This window comes from Nelumbo lutea, chromosome 1, assembly GCF_056320005.1.
Source record: "Nelumbo lutea isolate HS-2025 chromosome 1, American lotus-T2T, whole genome shotgun sequence".
Lineage (NCBI taxonomy): Eukaryota > Viridiplantae > Streptophyta > Magnoliopsida > Proteales > Nelumbonaceae > Nelumbo > Nelumbo lutea.
This window is the reverse complement of record NC_142684.1, coordinates 91,783,152-91,807,788: the sequence shown is the minus strand read 5'-3', so window position 1 is coordinate 91,807,788 and position 24,637 is coordinate 91,783,152. Positions and strand designations below refer to the sequence as shown.

The window sequence follows — 24,637 nt, the reverse complement described above, 5'->3', positions numbered from 1 at the left end:
ATTTAGATAACAATTTTTATATTAATATATAAATAAATCTTTATATATTTTTCTAATAGATTAGAATTAAATAAAAATTTTAATTCAGGCTTAAACAAATATTATTACCCTTAGGGTGTAAGGGTTGGGTAGGCCAGACAACTTTAAAAACTGTTAATACACTATCAAAGTATGGCTTGAGATCTTTTCTTTTTTTTATTTTATTTATTTTTTGTTCATTAGGCTACATAATGGGGGTATCCCATCCCCTATAGCTCATTTGGCTTCAATATTAATAATTTCATCTAGAAATAATTAAAAACTAAAAAATAATGCATGTAGGAGTTGTACTTGGTTTCGTTTAATCTAATTGTGAATGTCACATTGCTCTTAGGGGGTGCAACTTGGGGGGTTGGATCAAGTTTAGGAACAAACAAAGCCCAACCTAAAGTCTTAAACCTCATGCTCGGACTTAGATTAATTTAATTATGACTACAACATAATTTTATATATTTACTAATACGTAAGTATTTGCAACACATTTAATCATTAATAAAGTAAAATAAATAAAATAGAACATTAACATATAATATGAAAAAATTATTCTATTAAGTAATTAGTAGTAATTTATTATTTTTATTAAAAACTATTAATATAATTAATCCAACTTATTAAATTATTTTTTTAACAAATCACTAAAATAAAGATTAATTATTTTAAAAACACTGCATTTCTTCATTATAAAAGTTATCTGTTTCTATCATTTCACTTTCCCTTGACAAATCCTATGCATCACACGTTCCCTGCTAAATTAGGACAAAAGAAGTGGGAAAACTAGAAAACTATTTTTGTTAAAACTTCTGGGATATTTATCCTATTTTGGTGGAAGTAATTTTTCATATTTCTAGTGAAACATGTGAACTCGAAATTTATTCATATATCATGGGTAAACATGCACCATATATGTATGCATGTATTATTAATTTTATCCGTATGCTCCCTTGGTGATGCTCCATGAATTGGCTAAAACAAGTAAATAACAGGATGATGTTTATCACACTGTATTGAATGTTTGGCCTAAAAAACACCTTATGTGGACCTATTAAATATTTGGTTTTAAATTTACCATATACTTGTCACATGTTTACATTTAGGCCGTATTTGGTTTGCAGAAAAAAGGTAGAAAACCTATACAAACCTAGAAAAATCAAACACAACCTTATAGAGCTATAGTATTACTTTTAAAGCCAAACAAGATGATGTTAGTTTTTAAGAAGCCAGATTAATCCAAAACCAATCCCCCCCCTCCCCCCAAAAAAGTTGGGTCGGGTCAGATTAGGTTGAAATTTGGGCTAGGGTTATGATTTAGTATACATGGCATTAGAGTTGGGGCCTTGTTCAAACTGAATCTGACATGTCATCATTTTTTAAACCATGAATATTATATAAATTTTCCAACCTGTTGTATGTATGTATGCATGCAATCGTGATGGCATGTGTGTGTGTCATATGGCTCCCCAAAAGCCCCATAACTTTGTACATGTAATAGTGATAAAATCAGTAAACCTTAATTTGCCAATCTTAAATCTAACAAATTACAACAATTTAGTAAGATGAAGGTTGTGTTTTGGTGGATGCAACCTTAACCAACTTAGTGGTTACTGCCAATTTGTTGGACAGCCAATAAGCTGTGGGGCTGAAACATCTAAAGAGCCCAAATCAGCTATTAGTCTATCATGTTAAAGGGTTCCACAACTTCTTTGCATAGTTTATTCAGAATGCTTTAAAGCAAATGAACCAATTTAACTGAATCTTCAGCTCAATCCTCGTAAATAGATCCTTGACTAATTCATATGGGTATACTTCTTTTTTTTTTTTTTTTCTTTCTTTTTCATTTTTTATGGGTAACTTGTTTTGCTAAACTGGTCCATCTTTTCTTTTTTCCGGGTAACAAACTGGTCCATCTAATCTTTACAAAAAAAAAAAGGTTCATCTAATGGAACCCGAATGAGACTTGCTCAAAATCATATTTGTTTGGATGACTCGGCCTTGTTCTTTGCTGACCAAATGAGTTTAAGCCAAACTTGGTCAAGGTATGCATAAAACCCAGGGAGTGCAAATTGGGAGGGCTTGCATTGGGCTTTTGTCAAAAAATTAAATGGACCTTGCCCGAATCGGTGTAAAATATCAACTCGGGCCAACCCGAATTACACTCCTACCAAAACCTTCCTATTGAATCGGTTTGACCCGGTCCGACCCCTTTGTCCTTTTGACTCTTGTAACAACCGAGTCGAGCCAGCAGCTTGCAACTTGCATCCAATGATCCAGCAAAATAGATTTCGTTCCATTTCTAGAAATAAATGGCAGTCATCGTAATTCCAATCTGAGAACGTGGGCACTTTAGCAATAATGCAGCCTCACCTGCGAAATCCTGTCACGGGTTTTCTTTTTTTCATGTTTTTTATTGGTGGGAACGAAGGACCTCACGCGCGGGCGGCTTCGCAATCACTATTATCGCCCTTGCCACGTGGCAAAAGCATAGTCATCAAGAGAATGTGTAGTGCCAAGGCTACGAAGCAAAGCGCCCAACTATGGACGTGTACACACGGAATGGCGAGTGCAGAAGCGAGTGTGGAACCAGAAAGGCGGTTTTGGATGGAGCATGATGGATGATGATGAGGGAGCCGACATGGATAACATGCAACTCATGAACGGAAGAAGATTTGACTTATTTGGAGAAAGATGGCGAAGGAGGGAATGAAGCAAATTCAATCCGATCGAATTCACATTTGACGTCCGCTAGGACACGCTCTCTTTCTCTCTCCTCTTTCTTTCTCTCTCTAACGCTCAGAACGAAGAACAGAAGCGAAGGGAAAAAAAAAATGAAAAAACAACTCAGAGACAGAAGAAAGTCTGGGAGAGAATAGATACAGAGAAAGGCGACTTGGAAAGAACAGAGGAGAAAAAAACCCTAGGAGAGAAGAAAGATTATTTTAATGGTTAAAGTAGGTGAAGAAGAGAGAAGAAGACAGAAGGGAAGAAGGAAAATTGTTCTTATTTCCTTTATTTTTTTGATTGTTTGTGCTTCAGTTTGTTCGGTCGAAAGTCGGAGTTTCAGAGCCTGTGGTTGCTGAATTCCAATCCGGTGTAAGTCCTTCGAATCTAGCTCTTCTTGCTAAGGTTTGTTCTCGGGTTGAGCTTCAGTTTAAGAGTGTAGGAGTCTGTGGATTTCACTTGTTTAATTGTCTGGAGACTTGGTGTAGTTTGGATTTTGTGATTTAGGGCTTGATCGAGGGCGTTTTGGTTTGTTTTCGCCGGGGGTTGATGATTTTAGTGTTTCTGTCTATGGGTGTAGTGTAAATGATCTCTGTTTCAGTGTGGGTTTTTGATGTTTGGGGCAAAGATCGCATTTTCGTGTTCTGGTTTTGTGGGAGAAGTCCTGTTTAATAAGTTGGTTTGTTTTTTGACAGGAAGTGGTTTTTATTTTCACTGGTTTCAGCTGAGTTCTCGAGGTTTTTGGATTTGTATTTGTTTGTGGGTTTGATTGCACTAGTGTTGGAAGATCGGTAGTAGTGTTTTATGTTTCTGTAATTTTTTGAGGCTTAGTGTTTTGATGCTTGTGATGAGGGTTTAGACTGAAGTGTGTTATTGATAATCTAGGTTCTGCATTTGATTGAAGAAGATCGATTTGTTTTCTCATCCTTGGGAAGGGGACGGCCTTTTGTATGATGATATTACGTGGTTCTGTCAATCGGGGGATTCATAATTCATTTGAAGTCTTGCAATTGCTGGCCAGAGATTGTTCCTTCTGTGGACTGCCGGAGTTTTAGAATGTTCAGAATCAAAGCTTGCTTCTCGGCTCTAGTTTTCTTCTTTCTTATCCGCTGTTCACTACTTCTGAACACTATTCGATTAGACTCAAGGGTTCTACACTTCTATTGGTGGATAATGAGAACCGTGAGGTCTGAAGTACTGGATGTGAGGGTAACGAACCTGCTGGGTTGAGCGAGACCTATGGTATTGTGGTCTTTGTTGCCTAACTGCTGTTCTCTTTGTATCTTGTGGGGCTAATCTGTAATTCATGCCGTTCTGAGCTACATTTCCTGACTGTGGTGTAAGTTGAAGTTTGTGCTTGCACTTTCACGAAGATGGTGCCATCGGGACCTCCGGCTTCCATTGGTGGTGCCCAGTCTGTCGCATCTTCGATGCTACGTTCAAACTCTGGCATTCTGGGAGCTCAAGGGGGTCCAGTCCCTTCACAGACAACATTTCCTTCTCTCGTCTCACCACGCACTCAGTATAACAACATGAACTTGCTTGGTAACATGCCTAATGTTTCTTCCCTCCTCAATCAGTCTTATGGTAATGGTGGTTCAAACTCTGGGCTTTCTGCTACGGGGGGTCTCCATCGTGGGGGTGTTGATGCAGGGGCTGAGTCTGATCCACTTTCTGGCGTAGGCAATGGCATGGGTTTTACGTCACCTGTGACATTTGCATCATCAAACACAACAAATCCTGGTTCGTCTGGTCAAGGCCAAGGACTGCAATTCTCAAACCCTTCTGGAAATCAGCTGACACCAGATCAACAGCAGCCTCAACAACTTGAGCCTCAGAATTTCCAGCACAGCCAGCAGTCACTACAGCAATTCTCTGTTCCTCACAGCCAGCAACAGCAGCAGCAATATCAATCAATTCGGGGTGGGCTGGGCAATGTTGGCCCTGTCAAGTTGGAGCCGCAGATGGCTAGTGATCAGAATGGTCAACCGCAACAGCTGCAGTCGTTGCGAAACTTGGGTCCAGTGAAGTTGGAACCACAACAAATCCAGACTTTGAGAAATCTGGGGCCGGTCAAAATGGAGCCACAACATTCAGATCAGTCCTTGTTTCTTCAGCAGCAACAGCAGCAGCAACAGTTCCTTCAGATGTCCAGGCAGACTTCTCAGGCTGCTGCTGCCCAGATTAATCTTTTGCAACAACAACGGCTATTGCAGCTTCAACAGCAGCAGCAGCAGCAACAACAACAACTCCTCAAATCACTCCCGCAGCAACGATCCCAGTTACACCAGCAGTTTCAACAGCAGAATTTGCCTGTAAGATCTGCAACTAAACCTACCTATGAACCTGGGACATGTGCTCGTCGACTGACGCACTACATGTATCATCAACAACATAGACCTGCTGTAAGATTTGTTCACTCCTGAAATGAAGCTTTTATCACATGGTGTGATGCTATTGCAAATTCATGTTTGTAATTATCTTGTTAATGATGCAGGATAACAACATTGAATTCTGGAGGAAATTTGTGGCCGAGTATTTTGCACCCAATGCCAAGAAAAGGTGGTGTGTTTCTCTGTATGGAAGTGGTCGGCAAACAACTGGTGTTTTTCCTCAGGTATGTTGCTAGCAAAAAAACCAAAAACCTAGTGGCAAGTTTAGTTGCTTTTTGGTGATATTGTGCTTCTATTTAGGGGATAGAATCCCTGGTAATCTGGTCAAATTGATGTAGTTCTTGTTGAATAAGGTTATCTTTTGATAAATCTTGGTCTCTTTATCTCTCTAGATTGGTAACCAAAACATTTTTTTTTTCTTTCCTTTTCTTGTATTTCCCCCTGCCCAGGTGTTATTGTTGTTTATTTTTGATATAGTTGTATCTACAACTAATTTTAACGGGTTTCATCTCTGCTTGTGTGTTAACAAATATTTTATCAATAAAAATATTAACAAATACTTTTGATATTTCACAGGATGTATGGCACTGTGAAATATGCAATCGCAAGCCTGGCCGGGGTTTTGGTATGTATTTGTTCTTCTTGGTTGAAGAAATTTTACCTTTAGAATACCTAAATTTTGTTGTCTTGAGGATATCTGATTTGGAATCTAGCATCAAATATTTTTTGCTGCAGTGCTTGCATTTGGAAAATTTAATCCTATCTCATATTTTTCTTGTCTACTATCAGAAACGACTGTAGAAGTTTTACCTAGACTGTGCAAAATCAAGTATGATAGTGGCACATTGGAAGAACTTCTTTATGTTGATATGCCTCGTGAATATCAGAATGCACAAGGTCAAATTGTCCTGGACTATGGAAAAGCAATACAGGAGAGTGTATTTGAGCAATTACGTGTAGTTCGTGATGGTCAACTTCGGATTGTTTTTTCTCAAGATTTAAAGGTTAGACACTTGAGCCTTGGTAAAATTGCATTGCATGCAGCGAACTCTTTATTTAGAGGCATTCTTTACCATCATTCTTTTAATTTTTTTTCCCATCTAGATTTGCTCCTGGGAATTTTGTGCTCGGCGTCATGAGGAGCTAATCCCTCGGAGGTTGATCATACCTCAGGTAATAAATTACTCCAAATTTGATAACTTCAAGCTTCCCTTGGAGGACTTGTAAAGTTGTGATCTTCATAAGTTATGTAGGGAATTTTGGTTTTGAAAGTTACAGTTTTGATGTTTTCTTTTACATTTTACATCCAATTATGATAATGTGAGCTTGTTGAAGTGGCTCCTCATGTTTGCTGACTTTTCTTATATTATCATCTTCTTTTTTCTATTTCAAAAATGCTTGGACTTGTTCCTTTTGATTTTTACTGTAATGTGTCATGGGCATTTATATCATGCATGGCTTGGTCACAAGTCTCTTCACTTTGTCGATTTGTTTCAGTCTAAATGTTTTTTCTCCCTGTTCCATGCAAAAATGTCCCACCATCATGGATTTCATTTTTAATATAATGTATCATGGGCACTTATCATGAATGGCACATCAGTCTCTTCACCTTCTCTATTCCCTTTTTTTTGCAGTCTAGCATGTTTTTTCTCCTCGTTCCGTGCAAAATAGTCCCAGAGTCATGGATTTCATTTTTATTGTTACAAACTTATATATCTATTAGCATCTAGTATCCAAATTCTACTTCATTCTTTGGGTGATTTTCTTAAATGAAATCAGTGGTCCAAATTCTATTTCATGCTTTGGGTGATTTTCACAAGTGAAATCATTGGTGGATTGATCAAAATAAAATAAGCATAGGTTGGATGGAGATATCTACCATGAAACTCAATTTTTTTTCTTGATTAATATATATTGTTTGGATTATATATGATAGCTCATTGGCTTACATTCAAATCTGTTTGGGAGTTTATCTTTGAAAATGTATATAAAGCAAAATTTGGGAGTTTCAATTGTTATATCTTCTTGTGGCTGACACATTTTAATATTCTTGATGTATCATAGTGTATTCATATGATTTGCTAACATGCATCTTAATTCTAGGTAGCAGTTTGCACATTGATATGGTTACCTTAAACTATGTGCTTGTAATTACTAATTACTTGTCATCCATATTGCACATAATTACAGTACTTCAGTTACTTGCCTTGTGCTCACTAGACATGGATTTGTACCTGATGAATCTGTTGCAAAAGATGCACCCAAATCAACATTGATTCATACCAATCTGCCAAAATGTCTGTCATGTTCTGTTTTTCAATAAAAAAAGTCTGCCATGCTCTTAAGAACAGTTTTACTGAGAGTTAAAGAAGCCAGAGTTTCCCTCTGGAGATGTACATGTTCCAGGAACACCAGTTGAACCTTTGATCGTCTCTGATAAAGGACAGTGTCATCTAAAAGGATGCTTCTGCATTTGTGGAACTCAGACTCTTTCTCTTTTTACACACACATAATACACGTATTTAAGCATGTATTTGTAGGTGTGTGCATGTTTTTGTTTTCTTCAAATTAGCAATATTTCAAAATGTGCACTATTCTTTTTTACCCTTTTAAGAACTATATTCGTTTTTGCAGCACCATTAATTGACTTGCTTTGTAAAACATATTCATTCTTCTTTTTCTCAGTTGAGAAACCCTTAAATAAAAATGCAATGGAGAGGGTTCACAGAAAAATAATGTTTTCAATAATGATTTTGTCATGTGAGGTTCACCCTTGTTCTAATGGTTCTGTTTGATGTGAGTTGTGCTGAGAGGCTGGGATGGATACTGTGTGTGGTTGGAGGTTGAGGTGTTGAGCAGTCTATGCTCAATGGATTATTGTTTTCCATTGCAGGTTAGTCAGCTTGGGGCAGCAGCTCAGAAATATCAGTCTGCTACTCAAAATGCATCATCCAACTTATCTACCCAGGAGCTGCAGAATAACTGCAATATGTAAGTGTTTGTCCTTCATCATCTCCATATGTTGGTGAAGTATTAATATTTTAAAGATACTCAGTTCTACAGCTGTTGTTCTCTTGTGAAAAATTCATCTGCCAGTGGTGTATTTGTGCATGCATAGTTGGGTTTAATATTTGAACCCCCTCCCCGATAGGGAAAACCCTTTAGCATGCTTATCTCTCTTGTCTCTCCATATTTTTTACAACTAGGCCATTTGAATATTTGTCTATTCTTCACATCAGATATTTACTTTTGGTGGGTAAAACAATTCTCTTGACAAATATTGCTTAGCAGTCCACGTGTTGTTATTGCTAATGTTCTTGATTTATATCTTTTTGACTTGGTTGCAGTATGCAGTAGAACATAGGCATCATATCATCTCTTCCTCTCTCCAGATTAGTAACAGGAACCATTGGGAAATTATTATCCTGATGTTAGTGCTTAATTATTGTCCAACAGTTTTTTATCAGGAGCTCTTTCTTCAATAAGCTTTCTTAGGAGCTATCTATTCTTGGAAAAGAAAAACTAATGGTTTAGTAATCTGTCAGTGTTATTTCTTGAATTTTTACTTATCAACCAATTATTTAGCTTACCTGAAGAAAAGAGAACTATATGCAATCATGCAACAAGTTCTTATTTTCCTTTGTGCCTAGACCTCTAGATTGGCCAGTGCTTTATACTGCATTTATCCAATTCACAATCAGAAGTCACAAAGAGTGGACAGCAAAGGTGGGACCCATTAGATGGGTGCTTGGCACATGTATGTGTAAATTGTTCTTTCATAAAGTTTAATAAGGACTTCGTTACTGATCCAAAAAATTACAATTAGTTATGAAGTCAAAGAAGCATCCTTGCTTTGTCCATTCTTCTCTCTTAAGAATGCCAAGTATAGCCTCCAAGAAAAGGAGGGAAAGCCTTCAAAATACAAGCTGTAGAACTGTAGAAGTTCTACACAATCTTATCCTTCATTTTTTGTTACTAGTGGCAAATTCCGATGAACTTCAACATGAGAGATAACCCTATTTAAAATTCAGAATGCCTTGGATTTTTCTATTCTGCTTTTTTGTCCAATCAAAACAAGAAGTTTTCATTTTTAAATCAGAGGAACAACAAAATTTAATATAAGAGAGCGAAGACATGCAAAAAGAGCTGCACTTATTTGGACAATATGGGAAGAAAGGAGCACTAGAATCTTCATGGGGAAGGAGAGGAGCAAGGAGCCAATTATTAAGTGTATAACTAACTATTAGGGCAGCTCAGTGGGTAAATATTGTTTGAGTTTTATTATATGTTTTCTAGATGTGGGCGTATCAAGTTTTCCAGAAATTTACTGTTATTTCGAAATTACTATTTATGGTAACTTTTGGGCTTACCTATTTATAGTAGTTCTCATAATTACTATTTAAATTAAAATTGTGATTTGCTATTTTTAATAATTTCTCACCTATACATTAAGTTAGTTTAGTAGGCTTAGGAAAGTGTTATTAGAGTTGTTTTAGGAGTTAGGGTCCTTGTGCAAGTTCCCTATGGGTTTGTCTTGGATTTAATGCAATTAGAAGTTGATTTGGGTTAGTTTCCTAGTCCAAATTGGAGTCTATAAAGGGACATCCGAGTTCATAAGTTGAGTCTATATTAGAGTCATTATAATTACAAAAAGTTTGGTTTAGTGAGTTTTGGTTGCCAAGATATTTTCTCTTTTTTCCCCTTTCTTTCACCGTTTCTTCTTCTAGGTGATCTATCTTGCTGTTTTAACATAGTGGAAAGAGTTCTCTTTCACATTGATTGCTGTGAAACACAAGCCGATTTGCGAATATGAGTGGAGTTGCAATAGGCAGCAGCCCTTTGGCCATGAAGTTGTGACACAAGATAAAGTTGAAGAGGAAGAAGTACCTGACAATTTTTTTTTTTTTAAATAATTAAGTGAAAGGTTACAAAAAAAAATTGTTAAATCTGAACACCATTTACATCAAAAGAACCCCACCATCCTATTACAATTGAGCCCAATACAAGTGATTTCTATGCACCCCTTGCTTAACTAATCCATTAGCCAATCCATTAGCAGACCTTACCTGTCTAACTTAAATGTTCATAGCTCTTGACAACATCTTGAACTGCCTGAGATCATTCATGTATTGCCAAATCACCCCCTCTCCTTTCTTCAGCCACCCAATCATAGGAATGACTTAACTTCAATAAGAATCCCATGAAAAGCCATGAATTGGTTGGGTGATAGGATATATTGATATTGTTTGATTTTTTGGATGTGTTACGAATAAGGTATTGAGCTTTCTAGAAATTTATTGTTGTTTTGAAATTACTATTTATGGTAAATTTGTGGACTTAATGTTTATTTTAACTCTTGCAATTACCATTTATGATAAAATTGTGGTTTACTATGTGTTAGTAGTTTTTGCGGTCTCCATGGGTAGTTTAGTAGGATTAGGGAAGGATTATTAAAGTTGTTATGGGAGTTAGAGTCCTTATTCAACTTGTTGATTTGTCTTAGCTTTAAAGCAATAGAAGACTAGAAGTTGATTTGGGTCAGTTTCCCAGTCCAAATTGGAGTCTATAAAGGGACATTTGAATTCATAGTTGAGTCTATAGATGGGGTCATTGTAATTGGAACTAAAAAAGTTGGTTTGGTGAAAAAGTTTGGTTTAGTGAATTCTGGTTGTTGCCAGAAATTCTCCTTTTTTCCTTTCTCTCACCTGCTTCTTCTAAATGATCTATCTCTTTGCTGTTTACTATAACAGTAACTCTCTCTCTCTCTCTCTAATCTATTGCCCATTTTTTGGTGGACAGCAAACTATCTACTTGCTTTTCCATCTGTATTCTTCATCCTTAATCAACCAAAGACCTCCTTCACCCCACAAACCCACCACCAGGTTTGGAATTTATAGGATTCCTATCCCATTCTACATCACCTAGTTAGTTCAGTAACATATTTTGTTGGCTCATATTAATCATTCTTAATAAATCACTTTATTACCTATAAAAGATCATATTTAGTTGACATTTCTAATTTGTAGTTGCATTATCGGTTAGCTAATAACTTTTATAATTTCAATGATAGCCCATAGGTAGTAAATACATGTTTGCAAAATTTGTGTTTACAACTGGGAATCAAGAGTAAAAGGGACATGTCTAAAAGTTTGGTCAAATAAACATAAAGATTGTCTACATATACATTTTTTGTTGATTACCAAAAAATATATACATACATTTAATCCGTTCTTATTTAAAAGGTTTGAAGTAAGAAATTAGGATGTTTTATATGTATAGTATAAACATTAAAGATATGCATTTGTTAAATATAAATATTTTTAATTTTAGTTATATATAAAATTAAAGATGTTATTGATAAAAAATATATATATAAAATTAAAGATCCCCAAATTTTTTGTTCTGCATCTTTGAAAATCTGAATAATTTCTTTATTTATTTTTCCCTGGTTTGTTTGCCTTTTTCCATATTTTTGAAAAATATGCAATTTGAGACATTTTCTTTAAAATGTCAATTTGCATTTTCTATTTGAGTTTGCTAACCATGGAATAACTTTTTCCTAATGAATTAATCACTAGAAATTTGTGTTGTCTATTCACTGAGATGATGGTTAGGGCCATGAGAAAGCATTCGGCTTAAGCAGTCTCTGAAAATGTTTTCATGAACCGAAGTATTGAACTTTGATGAGATTTTGAGGTTTCATTTCATTTCCATTATTTTAAAATTTTAATGAACTTCATCTCCTCTTTTTTTGTTTCAAATGAATGTTTATTGGCTTTACCTCGTATACATAAATTTCTTCTGTTAATTAATTTTAGCTTTTATATACAAATTCCTTCTGTTGTTGCTAGAGTTGAGGCTTAAGATCTTGGTTTGCAAGTTCCAGAAACTTGTAAAAACGAAGTTTGCAGAATATAATGGCCTAACCTTTCAAATTTAAATTGTTTCTTTTTCTTACGCTTATATTAGAAATATGTTTTTAATTAGTTTCCGTATTGTCATTATTGTACTCTTGTTTTATAGTCCCTATTGCCTGGTTTCTGTTTGGATTATTTATTTTGTATCTCTTAAGTATATGATTATTTCATTTGGCCATTTTCAATGGTTGATGATTTTTGTTCTCAGTTCCATTTCTATTGATATTCTGACTTTCATCTATTGTTAATATTTCTGATTCTGCTTCAGGTTTGTTGCATCAGCTCGTCAATTGGCAAAAGCTTTGGAGGTGCCTTTAGTAAATGATTTAGGATATACAAAGAGATATGTACGATGCCTTCAGGTATTACTCTACTGTTGTGAAAATCCATGATTTCCAATTTGGCATGTGGAACCAATCTATTGGGAAACAGGACTTGAATCTGGTGTGAGTGTTCCATGTCTTCAATTGCTTAATGAAAATGTTTGTGGAACACCGCAAACTGTGAGGGGAATAACTTTCGTTGTGGGATTTATTTTTTTGGAAAAACTTGCTTGGAGGCTGTATACTTAAAAGTTTCTTTAAAATTAGGTTTCATTCTTTCTGGATTATTCAAGATTTCCAGCCTATTTCATTTATCCTTTTGTCAAAATGACCTCAATTAAAATATGTTTCCACTAGACCCTTTGAGGGCTCTTTTAATCAATAACTATAACTTCCATTAATTAGAAATGAATTAAAAAGAGTACAAGTACAATTGAAGATAAAAACAACTTATCTCTGATACCAAATGCTTTACAATTGAGCCCAGAGCATTTGATCTCTCCCAACCCCTTATTTTGCAAAAGAATCAGTCATGTTGTTAGCCTGTTGGTCGTCCTTTGCACACCCGTTGGGTTCTAACATCCATAACCTTGGTTATCCTTTTAATCAATAACTATAACTTCCATTAATTAGAAATGAGTTAAAAAGAGTACAAGTACAATTGGAGATAAAAACAACTTATCTGATACCAAATGCTTTACAATTGAGCCCAAAACATTTGATCTCTCCCAACCCCTTATTTTGCAAAAGAATCAGTCATGTTGTTAGCCTGTTGGTCGTCCTTTGCACCCATTGGGTTCTAACATCCATAACCTTGGTTATCCTTTTAATCTTCTTTAATTTGTTTTTGTACATCCATAAATCATTTCCTTTATTTTGTAGCCACTTGACCACCAGTTGTGAATGACCTTCTACGATCAACTTGTGCACATCTTACTCCTCTAACTACCCCTTCCACAACTTCCATTACTTCAGCCCTCAAGGAATTACCAATGCCAATCGGGCTTGAAAAAAGTTCCACAACATGCCCGATCTCTTTTATGAAAATGCCTCCTACACTTTGGGCTTGGGTTCCCCCTATTACTTCCATCAAAGTTAAGTTTTATGTACCCCTCGACTGGTGGTGTGAAACACTTGCTAATCTTGAATATTAATGATGATGTATTGGCTACTTCCTGCCATTTCCGATAGAAATCATCCATTAAAAAGTCCGAGAACAGCTCATAGGTTAGTTAGTGGACAAGAGATTAATAACTGAAAGCAAGAAAGCAAGAAAGCAATTGAGACAAGGGGATTTCGCCTGCAACATTAAACAGAGCAAGAAATCAATCCCAAAGACCAGTAGCAAATGGACAGCAGATTAGTAAGTGAAAGTAAGATTGATAAGCAGGAGTGAGATCTCCACTTCTGTAGCAAGTCAGGTGTTAATTTTCTCATGTTGGACCTCTCAATTAAAAGTTCCTACTTTTGGTGGGATTGGTTTTGCCCAAATCTCTTTCACTAGAAAAAAGTTGTAAAGGAGGCAAGGGATAAGCTAGAGCCTTAAAAAATGAAGCACATGAGAAGGATCCTAAAGGGGAGAGAGTCCAAATTCGGTTATCAGATTTAAGAGGATCCAAGAAAATACCATCAAGGATATTTTTTAGATATAGCACCAAAGGAATGGAATCTGGTAGAAAAATTGAATAAAAATGGAATCCTGGTAGAACAATTTTTTAATTGTTATTGTTGGATAATAAAAATGGAATCTGGTAGAGAAGTTTCCCTTAAAATACAACCTTTTTGGTTATTTTTCTTTATAAAAAATTATATCTATGAAGTCTACTATTTATATTTACCCAATATTATTTTTCCTTTCTAAAATACACCTGTATTCTGAAAGAAAGGAAAAAAAGGATATCTAAGAATAATTGTAACTAATTTCATCTTTTAAAAGTATGAATAATTTTCAAATTCCACTTACTGTTTTTGTGTAAATTGCAGATCTCCGAGGTTGTTAATAGCATGAAAGATTTGATTGATTATAGCCGTGAAACAGGGACTGGACCTATGGGTAAGTTCGCTAGTTTTCTCCCCTCTTTTTCTTGTTTCTTTTCATCTTTTTGAAAGTGAAATAAGTTCTACTGTACTATGATTTTCTTGAGGTGATTCCATTCATCAAATTGGAAGGTCAAAAAATAGTGCTGCAGTGATGACAACATAAGAAAAAAATGTAGATTTCATTTTTAAGTTTTGTTTGCTAAATATGAATTTTACTGTACTATGATTTTCTTGAGGTGATTCCATTCATCAAATTGGAAGGTCAAAAAATAGTGCTGCAGTGATGACAACATAAGAAAAAAATGTAGATTTCATTTTTAAGTTTTGTTTGCTAAATATGAATTTTACTGCTTTTTTGGAGAAATATATGGTCTTATATGCAATAGATCTGATGTTTGCAATGCTTATTGAGCATGATAGAGAGGGAACTTCTACGCTCTAGCCTCCAGTTATTACTTGCTTGTATCGATGCTAGAGTCGACATTAAGGCTGTCTTTTCACTACCTAGAAGACATTACTTCACTCAAAACTGTTGTCTGTTGATGCTAAGAGAAGTATATGCATCCATACTCTGGTAGTTATGTTTCTAGATCCCTAGTGGCTGCTCACATGCAGAGACACCTAAAATCCATGTTTTTTCTTATCAGTTTAGAATATTGCCAACAATACACAGAATAATGGGCTTTTTATTGTTTGACTGAACTGTCAAACATAAAAGGGCAACATAAGGTCCTTGGTGTCCCTCTCATGCCTGTCTTGATTATTTTTTCTGTTGCAGTGACGGAATTGACATCTGTTAGCAGCATTTAGGTACTTTTGATGTACAGTACTAGGGAGAATAATTAATTACTTCTTTATCCAGAGAGCCTCATCAACTTCCCTAGGAGGACCAATCCTTCATCTGCACTCCAGAATCAAGGTCAACAGTCTGAGCAGCAGCAGCAACAACAACAGCAGCAGCAGCAGCAAACCATGGCTCAGAGCTCCATCAATGACCAGAGTTCCGTTCAAGCTGCCATGCAGCTTGCTGCTAGCAATGGTGGTGTCAGTGTAAATAACTCCCTCAACACAGCATCGACAACCACTACTGCAAATACCATTGCTGGACTTCTCCACCAGAACCCCATGAATTCTAGGCAGGAAAATCCAATGAACAATGCCAACAGTTCATACGGTGGGAATCCAGTTCAAATCCCATCTGCTGGCTCCTCAAGTTCACTACCAGTGGCTCAGCCCAACCCGTCTTCCCCATTTCCATCGTCAACACCCTCAACCTCTAACAATGGGCCACAAACTTCTCATACTGCCTTACCAGCAACAACCACCACCAACCACATGAGTTCTGCAAACTCGCCAGCCACTATTTCCATGCAACAACCGACTCAGTCCAATGAGCCCGACCCAAATGATACCCAAAGCTCTGTCCAGCAGATCATACAAGAAATGATGATGACTTCCCAACTAAATGGAGGTGGTAGCATGGTTGGTGTTGGTTCTTTGGGGAATGACATGAAAAACATTAATGGTATCACACAGACAAGCAACAATGTAGCTCTCAGTGGTGGGAATTGCTTAGTAGGAAATGGAATTGCTAACAGCTCAAGCATGGGTAGCATAGGCTTTGGTAGCATGGGTGTTGGAAATGGTCAAAACACCATGGGTGGTGGAATGAGAGCTGCCATGAACAATAATTCCATGGCATTGAATGGAAGGATAGGCATGCCACCAATGCCTCAGGACCCAAGCATGAACCATCAGCAACAGGATTTGGGGAACCGGCTGTTAAGTGGGCTTGGAGCAGTAAACAGCTTCAATAATCTCCAATTCGACTGGAAACCATCTCCTTAGGAAAGGCCTGTTGATCTTATTGGTGTGTTTGTGTTGATAACTAGTGCTGCTGGAGCTGCTACTGTGTTTAAATTCATGATAAATGCTTCTGGAGCAGTGCAAGAAATCTGGGGGGGTGGAGCCTGCCTGCCACAATGTTTTACGAGTACTGAAGACCATCACGCCATAGTCTCAGAGCTTTCCCTCCAGAGTTTGTACTAATTTCAGGAAAAGGGGAACAGAACATATAGCTTAGCCTTTGCCATTCAAACGATACACGTATATCCTCCCCCTTTCACCTCAGTTTTCTTCCGACTCGTCTTCCTGGTATGTAAGAGGGCCCCTTTTGTCAAGTCTGTTTTATTGTATGGTTCCAATATATAGCTTCTTATCCCCACTAACACCCTCAAAATGGGAAAATTATCAAGGCGATATTCTTTCGGTTTCGGATGTGTATTTCTACTTAGCCCTTTTGGGGGCCATTTGTAACTAGCATGTCCTGTCCTTGGAGTGGTTTCATCTCCCTCTCTCTCTCTCTGCGTGTGTGTTATATTTGTTCTTATGCTGTTCATTTCCAGTCCACCGTGTATTGGACAATTGACACAAGTATCGACTGTCGGGAGATTCAAATCCTTCCAGTTTAATACCCACTGCAAGCATATTTTTTTCTGCCTGAAAAAGGCTACGAGTGGTTAAGGGAGGGGGATGTGTATCTCCACGAAGCAAAAATAAAAAAAACCTAAGCAATGTTAAAAATAATCCGGGGAGTCCAAATCTCCTCCCAACGAAAAAACTGTTAAAACTGACCCGGTGATCGAACCGGTCAGGGGTCTGGTTACCAGGTCGAATGACTGTTCGAACTGAATGATTGACCTGTTCTAACAAAAAAAATAAGAAATTTAAAAAAATAAAAAAACGTTTCAAACTGTTTGAATGGTTTGAATGGTTAACCACCCAGTTCAGTGGTTTGTTGACCAAAATCAATGGTTTCGGGGGGAAATCCGGTCTTTTGGGGAAAATAGATCCGGTCACTTGACTGGTTTAGATTTTCTGGTCTGGTTTTGAAAACCATGCATTTCATGCATGGTGAGTTCCAGTCTTATGGTGAGATGGTGTTAGAACCATGTTGTGATGGCTTTTGGGAGTAAGGTTCAAAATATTGATATAGGGTGTATCGGCTTGTATCAAGGTTTTTTGTTCCTTTCTTTTAGGTTTTTTTTGTTCAATCTGGTTCAGAAGGGTTGGTTTTACCCTCTGAACCATGGTCTGACCCAAAATACCCTCTCTAGGGGCGTGCGTATCAGGAAGCCCCTGATGCGATATGTGTTGGCCAATATGGTTTGATACTTATTGAAATTTTGAACCTTGGTTGGAAGGAGTCAATATTTTGAATTTTGCGCTTTTTTATTTTATTTTCAAAATTTGTGGGTGGACTTGTTTTATATATTTTTATTATTAAAATGAAGTTTCTCCCAACACCTTTAGGTGTATGAACATATAAAAGTTATAATACAATATGCCTGACACCAGTTGGTGTATGTTGGTCAATTGGTGGTTCAGGAGTCTGTCATTAAATTGTGACATTATAAATATATATTAAAATAAAAATAATAGATAAATATATAGAAAAATACAGAAAATTTGAATATATATATATATAGATAGATAAAATAGATGGATGGATGAAGGATAGATGAATAACGCTGTTATTAATAAGAAATGGCGAAATGGTGAGCCGGGTTGTAAGTTGTAACTTGTATGGTTATTGTCCATGCTTTATCGCTTTTATGCATTGAAACAGTTGAGGGGTAAAGTGAACTTGGAAATGTGGGCTGGTGGCAAAGCGACAGTTCTAACCAGCTAGTTCAACCGTGGGTTGAAAACATTAGTAATAAATGTAAACCCCCACTCCCCAAAAGAAAAAGGGATGACAGATACAGAAATTCTGAGCATTTTAGTGCCAAAATGCTGTGAAAAGGCCATCATGTTTGGCTGTGGACCAACCATTGCCCATGAGCCGACGACGTGAACAAGTTCATATTTCTCGGCCATGTATCTCATGGAGGGATCATGCATGCTTGCCTTTTGCAGTCAGGTTGCTGCTTATTACCAAATTACCATTGTATTTGTATTGGGCATCTTAATATTTCTATTATGAAGTAAACTGTTCTAAGACTTAAATCAACGTCTAAAGAAAGTATCAGTGTCGCAAAATAGATTTCTAAAGGCAAATTTAAAAGCTGAATGGGAATATCTATATATATATATATATATTTGGGGGAATGCTTGGATATGGTGGTGTAATTAGGATATGCATGAATATAGGGATATCACACAAATTCTACAGTTCAATGGGATCTCGGCTGCTCCTTTGAGAATCAATATATGGAATCTAGAAATTCTGATTTCCCCAGTCCCAGTGGTATTGTTTGGAAAGTTCCTTTTCATTGGGAACTAGTCTTGGTGGAGACTGCAGCATGAAAACTGTTAAAGAGAGGCATGAACCTACAAAGGCTGCGTTGGCAAGTTGGTTTCTTAAAGAGGCAGGCTTCTATTGGAAAAGCCATCTCTGCTACACCTGCAAGTGGTTACCCAAATAGAAGTCTTGTTTGGTTGTGATATGTGACCTCAAGAAATCTGGAGATTAGTTTACTATTGACCCTAAACCAGCTTCAGTATTTGTTAAGAGCTTTGTTTTGATAAAACTTCCATTAACAGCTAGCTGATTGTAACTTTCTCAGCCCTCTTGGATTGATGCCTTGCCAAATAGAATAAAATCATCTGTGAGCATAACATTTAGTGGTTCAGCTTAAACCTCTAATGATAAACTGAGAAATTGACTTTCCGGTAAAGTTAGTTTTGGTAGCTTCTTGGAAGCGGCTTGGTCAACATTGAAGCCCTCCCAAATAGGCCCTTTGTGGATTCGAAAGAGCTTTTAAATACAATACCCGTCTGGGAGCTTAACATTCAGCTAAGCTGGTTAAGCTGCTTTGAGGCACTCTGAATAAGCTAAAGAGGTTGGAGCGGACAACCCAAAGATTAACTGATTCATAGCCGATTTGGGCTCCTTCCATTTTTCACAAAGCATAGCTTAAAAAGCTGTCGGTGTAGGGTCTACTTAAGAAAGCAAGAAGTCACTGCACTTCTTCCCTCCCAAATAGGGGCAAGTATTATTTGGTTAAAACCCAAAAATCAAATAAAGAATTTTCGTTTCAGTTTTTTGGTTTGGCTATTTCAGTTATTGGTTTTCAGAATTGAAAATTTGTTTAATAAAAAAAAAGTTGAACTAACCAAATTATGTATATCCGAACTGAATATTTTTCAGTTCAGTTTTTAACCAAAATGAATCAAATGCTCACCCCAACAGCACATAATATGAACAAACACAGAGAGAAGAGAGAAGGGGCAACCTTGACAAAAATAGCATGAATAGTTGATGAAATATATGGTTCCAATATATAGCCGAAAATTATCAAGGCCATTTCTAACTAGCATGTCCTTGGGAGTGGTCTCCTCCGGGGGGAAATCGTCTTAAGCCATACTTTTAAAAAATGATTGGGAAATGGAGTCAATGTGGTGGGCCAGCTGCTAAGTGGTTCAACTGTTTGGGCCAATTGGTTTAATTCATGACATTATAAATAAACTGCAAAAAAATACAGAAAATTATAAAAAGTTGAGCATGTATTTAGAACTGGAATCAAAATGGTATATTTCTCCATATGATGGAAATCAGATTTGAATAGGAATTGTCTAGGATGGGATTATCATTCCCAAGGGAGGGAGAGGGAACGACTATTCCCTCAAATGGGAGAATATCTTGTTGGGATTGATGGCTTTATCTAAGAGGGGGCGAGGGGTGAATTGGGTAGAGCTCTAAAAATTTTAATTGTCATGGAATTCAATTTGAATTCACAAACTCTTGATAATCAAGCTCACAATCCTTTCCTTCAAACTGAACCTAAGCGTTATTACAAGTAATATTCAGTAGAAGGTTAAAGGTTTAATCAATTGGGTTCAACAGTTATTAAAGACAATCCATTTGAAACAAATGAGCTATTGAATTAAGAAAACTGCAACTACAAAACAGGTAAACAAAGTAGTAGCAGGAGCTAAGGGGTTAGCTGTTAAGAACAATAATAATGATAAGATTCTTAATAAAAGGATAAAGGTTGATAAATAAATTAAACAATTAAAGAACTACAACCTACTATCAGGTTAGTGATTCTACAATTAATAAACAATAATAATAGTAAATCTCAATAACTGTAAAAATATAAAGGAGTAGTTAAAATGCAAATAAACATAATAGTAAATGGCAGCTACACCTTATGGTGTGTGCCTTTGCATATGGAGAGAGAACAACCCACAAATAAGTAAGTAGCAGTAATGTTTTAAAAGCTGATCCGGAGGCCTAACTGTTTTTTCTTTCAGGTCCTAGGTCACGGTGCGATCAGCTGGGTCAGAACGTGCCATAACAATCATGTGGAAATTCAATATATATATATATATATATATATATATATATATAGTAAACTTGTAAGTGCATTTGCATGTAACAGTATCTCTAAGATAAAACTATTCAACTTACCATATTTGGTTTCATTACCATGGCAGTTTCTGAATAGTTATAAGTGGGCAATTTCTGAAGTGAGTAAAAGACATATATGCCCCATTTATACAAGAAGCACAAATATTTTTATAGACATTGGAACAACTCTTCTAACGTCCTCTACCTCAATCCATTACAGAGGATTTCCACTAACCGACTAGGCTTCTTGGGCACCAGCCACGCCTTTACAACTAACAAGAATTATGGGTGCCTACAATACCTTTCCCAGTTGGACTTTCACCGGGTGCCAAAAAGATCCAAATTGATAGGTCTTTCAAGTGCCTGCAAGACCTTGCAGTTGGGTTTAATAGATGTACATGCCAATAAGACTTTAATGGTGTTCAACAAGTTGAATTGAACACCTATATGCTCAAAGATCTTCCATTAATAAGCACAAGGGTAGGTTTACAATGCAAGAGCGACCTTTTAATAAGTAGATATAATAATTACAAGTTCAAACTAAACAATTTCTAGAGTTTCATTAATGCTTAACTTAGGAAGGAGATCTCAATAGATGGGAGAGAATAAGCTCAAAGGCTTCTTATACAAAGCTCACGTCTAACATTGATGAAGCTTAGAGATTTCCTCCGAAAGACCTACCTTGTTTTCTCTAAAAAACAAACTATATACAATATGTACAAGATATACATGAGTTTTTTTTTCACAAGTTTGATTCAAAACTTACTCTTGCTTTCGTTTTTTGAATCAAGTTAAGAATCTCTATTTAGTGATCATTTTCTAACCAATGGAGAGATTTTACCTTTTTAATAAATGATTCAAATTTTCTCCAACTTATTAGAAGGATTTTTAGATTTAGTAGTAACCATTAGACCTTTTAAATGGTTAAGTTTCTTCATGGTAGACGATTGCACTACTCTGATCGTTGACTAAAATACAAAGAAAGAAATATTTTTTCTCCTTTAGTCGATTGGTTCCTTCTTATCTACCAACTGGTAAGCCTATAAACTTAGTCAATTTGAGTAGTTGACACATGTTTATTGAATAGTCAATGCATTTTCTCATATTAGGCAATTGTATACCTCATTTATCACAATTATTCGACAAATGAATCTGAGTAGTTGACTCTTTTCACAGTTTTGGCAATGCATACCTCGGTTGTCACAGTTAGTCAGCACATGAATCTAGGTAGTTGGCTACTCACAATCAGTCCATTTTGCTTGGAAGATAGCCCCAAATACTTAGAAACCTTGGTACATTTTTCCCATAGGTTTGGAAACATTCTTTTGGCTTTTAAAGATGCTTTCCTGATTTTTATAACATGGTTAAGCTCAAGAAATCAATAACCAAACCAAAGGGATTATGGTTTCTAAGGAGGATTGAGTTCAATCTTGTTGAGCATCTTTGAGGTGCATCATACAATTGACTTACATCAAGCTTCTAGAAAAGATAAAAATCCTATCAATACCCTATACTTTGGTTCGAATGACAATTTGATCCCCAAACTTTAAAATACAACAATTTAGTACCTGGACTTTCAAAATGTGACAATCTAGTACCTGTCGTTAACCAGTCCGTTAATCATCCGTTAAGTGACATTTGAAAAGTCAAAAATGCCCTTCGAGTGCCATCTAATTCTCTTTATCAACCATCCAAATGTTAACAAAAAACTGAACAGTCCCGAATCCTAGCCTCTTTTATTCAAAAGAGTTGGTGACTGTTTAGAAGAATCTAGAATTTAGGACTGTTCATTTTATTATCAATGTTTGGATGGTTGATAAAGAGAATTAGGTGGCATTATTAGGGTATTTTTGACTTTTCAAATGTCACTTAACGGATGATTAACGGACTGGTTAACGACAGGTACTGGATTGTCACATTTTGAAAGTTTAGGTACTGGATTGTCACATTTTAAAAGTTCAGGTACTGAATTGTCACATTTTAAAGTTCGAGGACCAAATTGTCACTCGAGCCAAAGTACAAGTACTGATCATGAATTTTCCCTAAAAATAATTAATTACAATTTGATGTATATAAATGTTGTCTCCCTGTTGAGTTGATGTAGTAGATCAATCTTCAATAGCTTCAAAGCCTTTAAGCTTATAGATAGCCTTGATGCTTGATTTCTTAGAACTTTCTTAGCTCGAGAGAAATTGATGATGGTGTAAAATCACATTGAAGCACAGAGAACTACTCAATAGAACTTGCACTTGATCATGTGTAGCATTCTAACATTTTGTACCAATTAAACACAAAAAAACTTATTAAAGATGGTGCACACTTAAATATATCATTACTACTCTCAAAGTGTTTATTATCATCAAAACACATAGTGTTAACAATTCTGCCAAGAATAAGATTAGGATTCCGATTCAGACCAATCAAATGCTTAGAATTAGAATGATCCATTCTGATTTCAATTCCAGATAGACTTATTCATGGTCCAGGCTCGGGGTTAGCTTTTTTCAAAATCAGAATGAGTTTGGCCCAAATCCCAAGAGCAAAACAGTGTAAAATGTTTATGGGCCGAGCCCAAGCCCGGTCGTGCACAGGTCTAATGGTGGTGTAATTAGGATAGTATGAAATGTTAGAGGTATCATACAAATTCTACAGTTCAATGGGATCCTAGCGGTTGTTTCTCATCAGCTCCTTTGTGAAGCAACATGTGAAAACTAGAAGTTCTGATTTCTCCAATTCCAATGGTGTTGTTTGGAAAGGTCTTGTACCTCCAAAGATAGTGGTGTGGACCGCGTGATAGGATCTACTCCTCACAAATGGGCGCCTCACAGGCACATCCACCATGCATTGGGAACATCTCCCATGAATAATAACCAATAAATACGGAGATGTTCCCAATGAATGATAAAATGTGCGTGTGAGGCGCCAGGCTGATGTTCCCAATGAATGACAGAATAACCCAGGCCAATCAAATGCTTAGAACTAGAATGACCCATTCTGATTTCAATTCCAGATAGACTTATTCATGGTCCAGGCTCGGGGTTAGCTTTTTTCAAAATCAGAATGAGTTTGGCCCAAATCCCAAGAGCAAAACAGTGTAAAATGTTTATGGGCCGAGCCCAAGCCCGGTCGTGCACAGGTCTAATGGTGGTGTAATTAGGATAGTATGAAATGTTATAGGTATCATACAAATTCTACAGTTCAATGGGATCCTAGCGGTTGTTTCTCATCAACTCCTTTGTGAAGCAACATGTGGAAACTAGAAGTTCTGATTTCTCCAATTCCAATGGTGTTGTTTGGAAAGGTCTTGTACCTCCAAAGATAGTGGTGTGGACCGCGTGATAGGATCTACTTCTCACAAATGGGCGCCTCACAGGCACATCCACCATGCATTGGGAACATCTCCCATGAATAATAACCAATAAATACGGAGATGTTCCCAATGAATGATAAAATGTGCGTGTGAGGCGCCAGGCTGATGTTCCCAATGAATGATAGAATAACCCAGGCCAATCAAATGCTTAGAACTAGAATGACCCATTCTGATTTCAATTCCAGATAGACTTATTCATGGTCCAGGCTCGGGGTTAGCTTTTTTCAAAATCAGAATGAGTTTGGCCCAAATCCCAAGAGCAAAACAGTGTAAAATGTTTATGGGCCGAGCCCAAGCCCGGTCGTGCACAGGTCTAATGGTGGTGTAATTAGGATAGTATGAAATGTTAGAGGTATCATACAAATTCTACAGTTCAATGGGATCCTAGCGGTTGTTTCTCATCAACTCCTTTGTGAAGCAACATGTGGAAACTAGAAGTTCTGATTTCTCCAATTCCAATGGTGTTGTTTGGAAAGGTCTTGTAC

The 24,637-nt window shown here is 36.6% G+C and overlaps 1 protein-coding gene across 2 annotated transcripts; it reads left to right on the top strand.

The window, feature by feature from the left end:
* The first annotated feature begins 2,704 nt into the window (after nucleotides 1-2,704).
* Nucleotides 2,705-16,777, top strand: LOC148876118 (transcriptional corepressor SEUSS-like). 2 transcript variants are annotated; one of them, XM_088966150.1, is made up of 10 exons: nucleotides 2,705-3,126; nucleotides 3,640-5,159; nucleotides 5,252-5,371; nucleotides 5,724-5,772; nucleotides 5,937-6,151; nucleotides 6,252-6,320; nucleotides 8,041-8,138; nucleotides 12,333-12,426; nucleotides 14,371-14,440; nucleotides 15,290-16,777. In XM_088966150.1, the coding sequence occupies exons 2-10, from the start codon at nucleotides 4,128-4,130 to the stop codon at nucleotides 16,273-16,275; spliced, it is 2,733 nt and encodes a 910-aa protein (XP_088822276.1). In that variant the 5' UTR covers nucleotides 2,705-3,126; nucleotides 3,640-4,127; the 3' UTR covers nucleotides 16,276-16,777. The 2 variants fall into 2 exon arrangements, with proteins under 2 accessions (XP_088822276.1, XP_088822277.1); XM_088966151.1 differs by having other exon boundaries at nucleotides 2,866-3,159.
* The last annotated feature ends 7,860 nt before the right edge of the window (nucleotides 16,778-24,637 follow it).

Coding starts and splice junctions, on each gene's coding strand:
- LOC148876118 (XM_088966150.1), top strand. CDS start 4,128: ATGGTGCCATCGGGACCTCCGGCTTCCATTGGTGGTGCCCAGTCTGTC. Junction 5,372..5,723: donor CAACTGGTGTTTTTCCTCAG/GTATGTTGCTAG, acceptor GATATTTCACAG/GATGTATGGCACTGTGAAAT. Junction 12,427..14,370: donor GATATGTACGATGCCTTCAG/GTATTACTCTAC, acceptor TGTAAATTGCAG/ATCTCCGAGGTTGTTAATAG.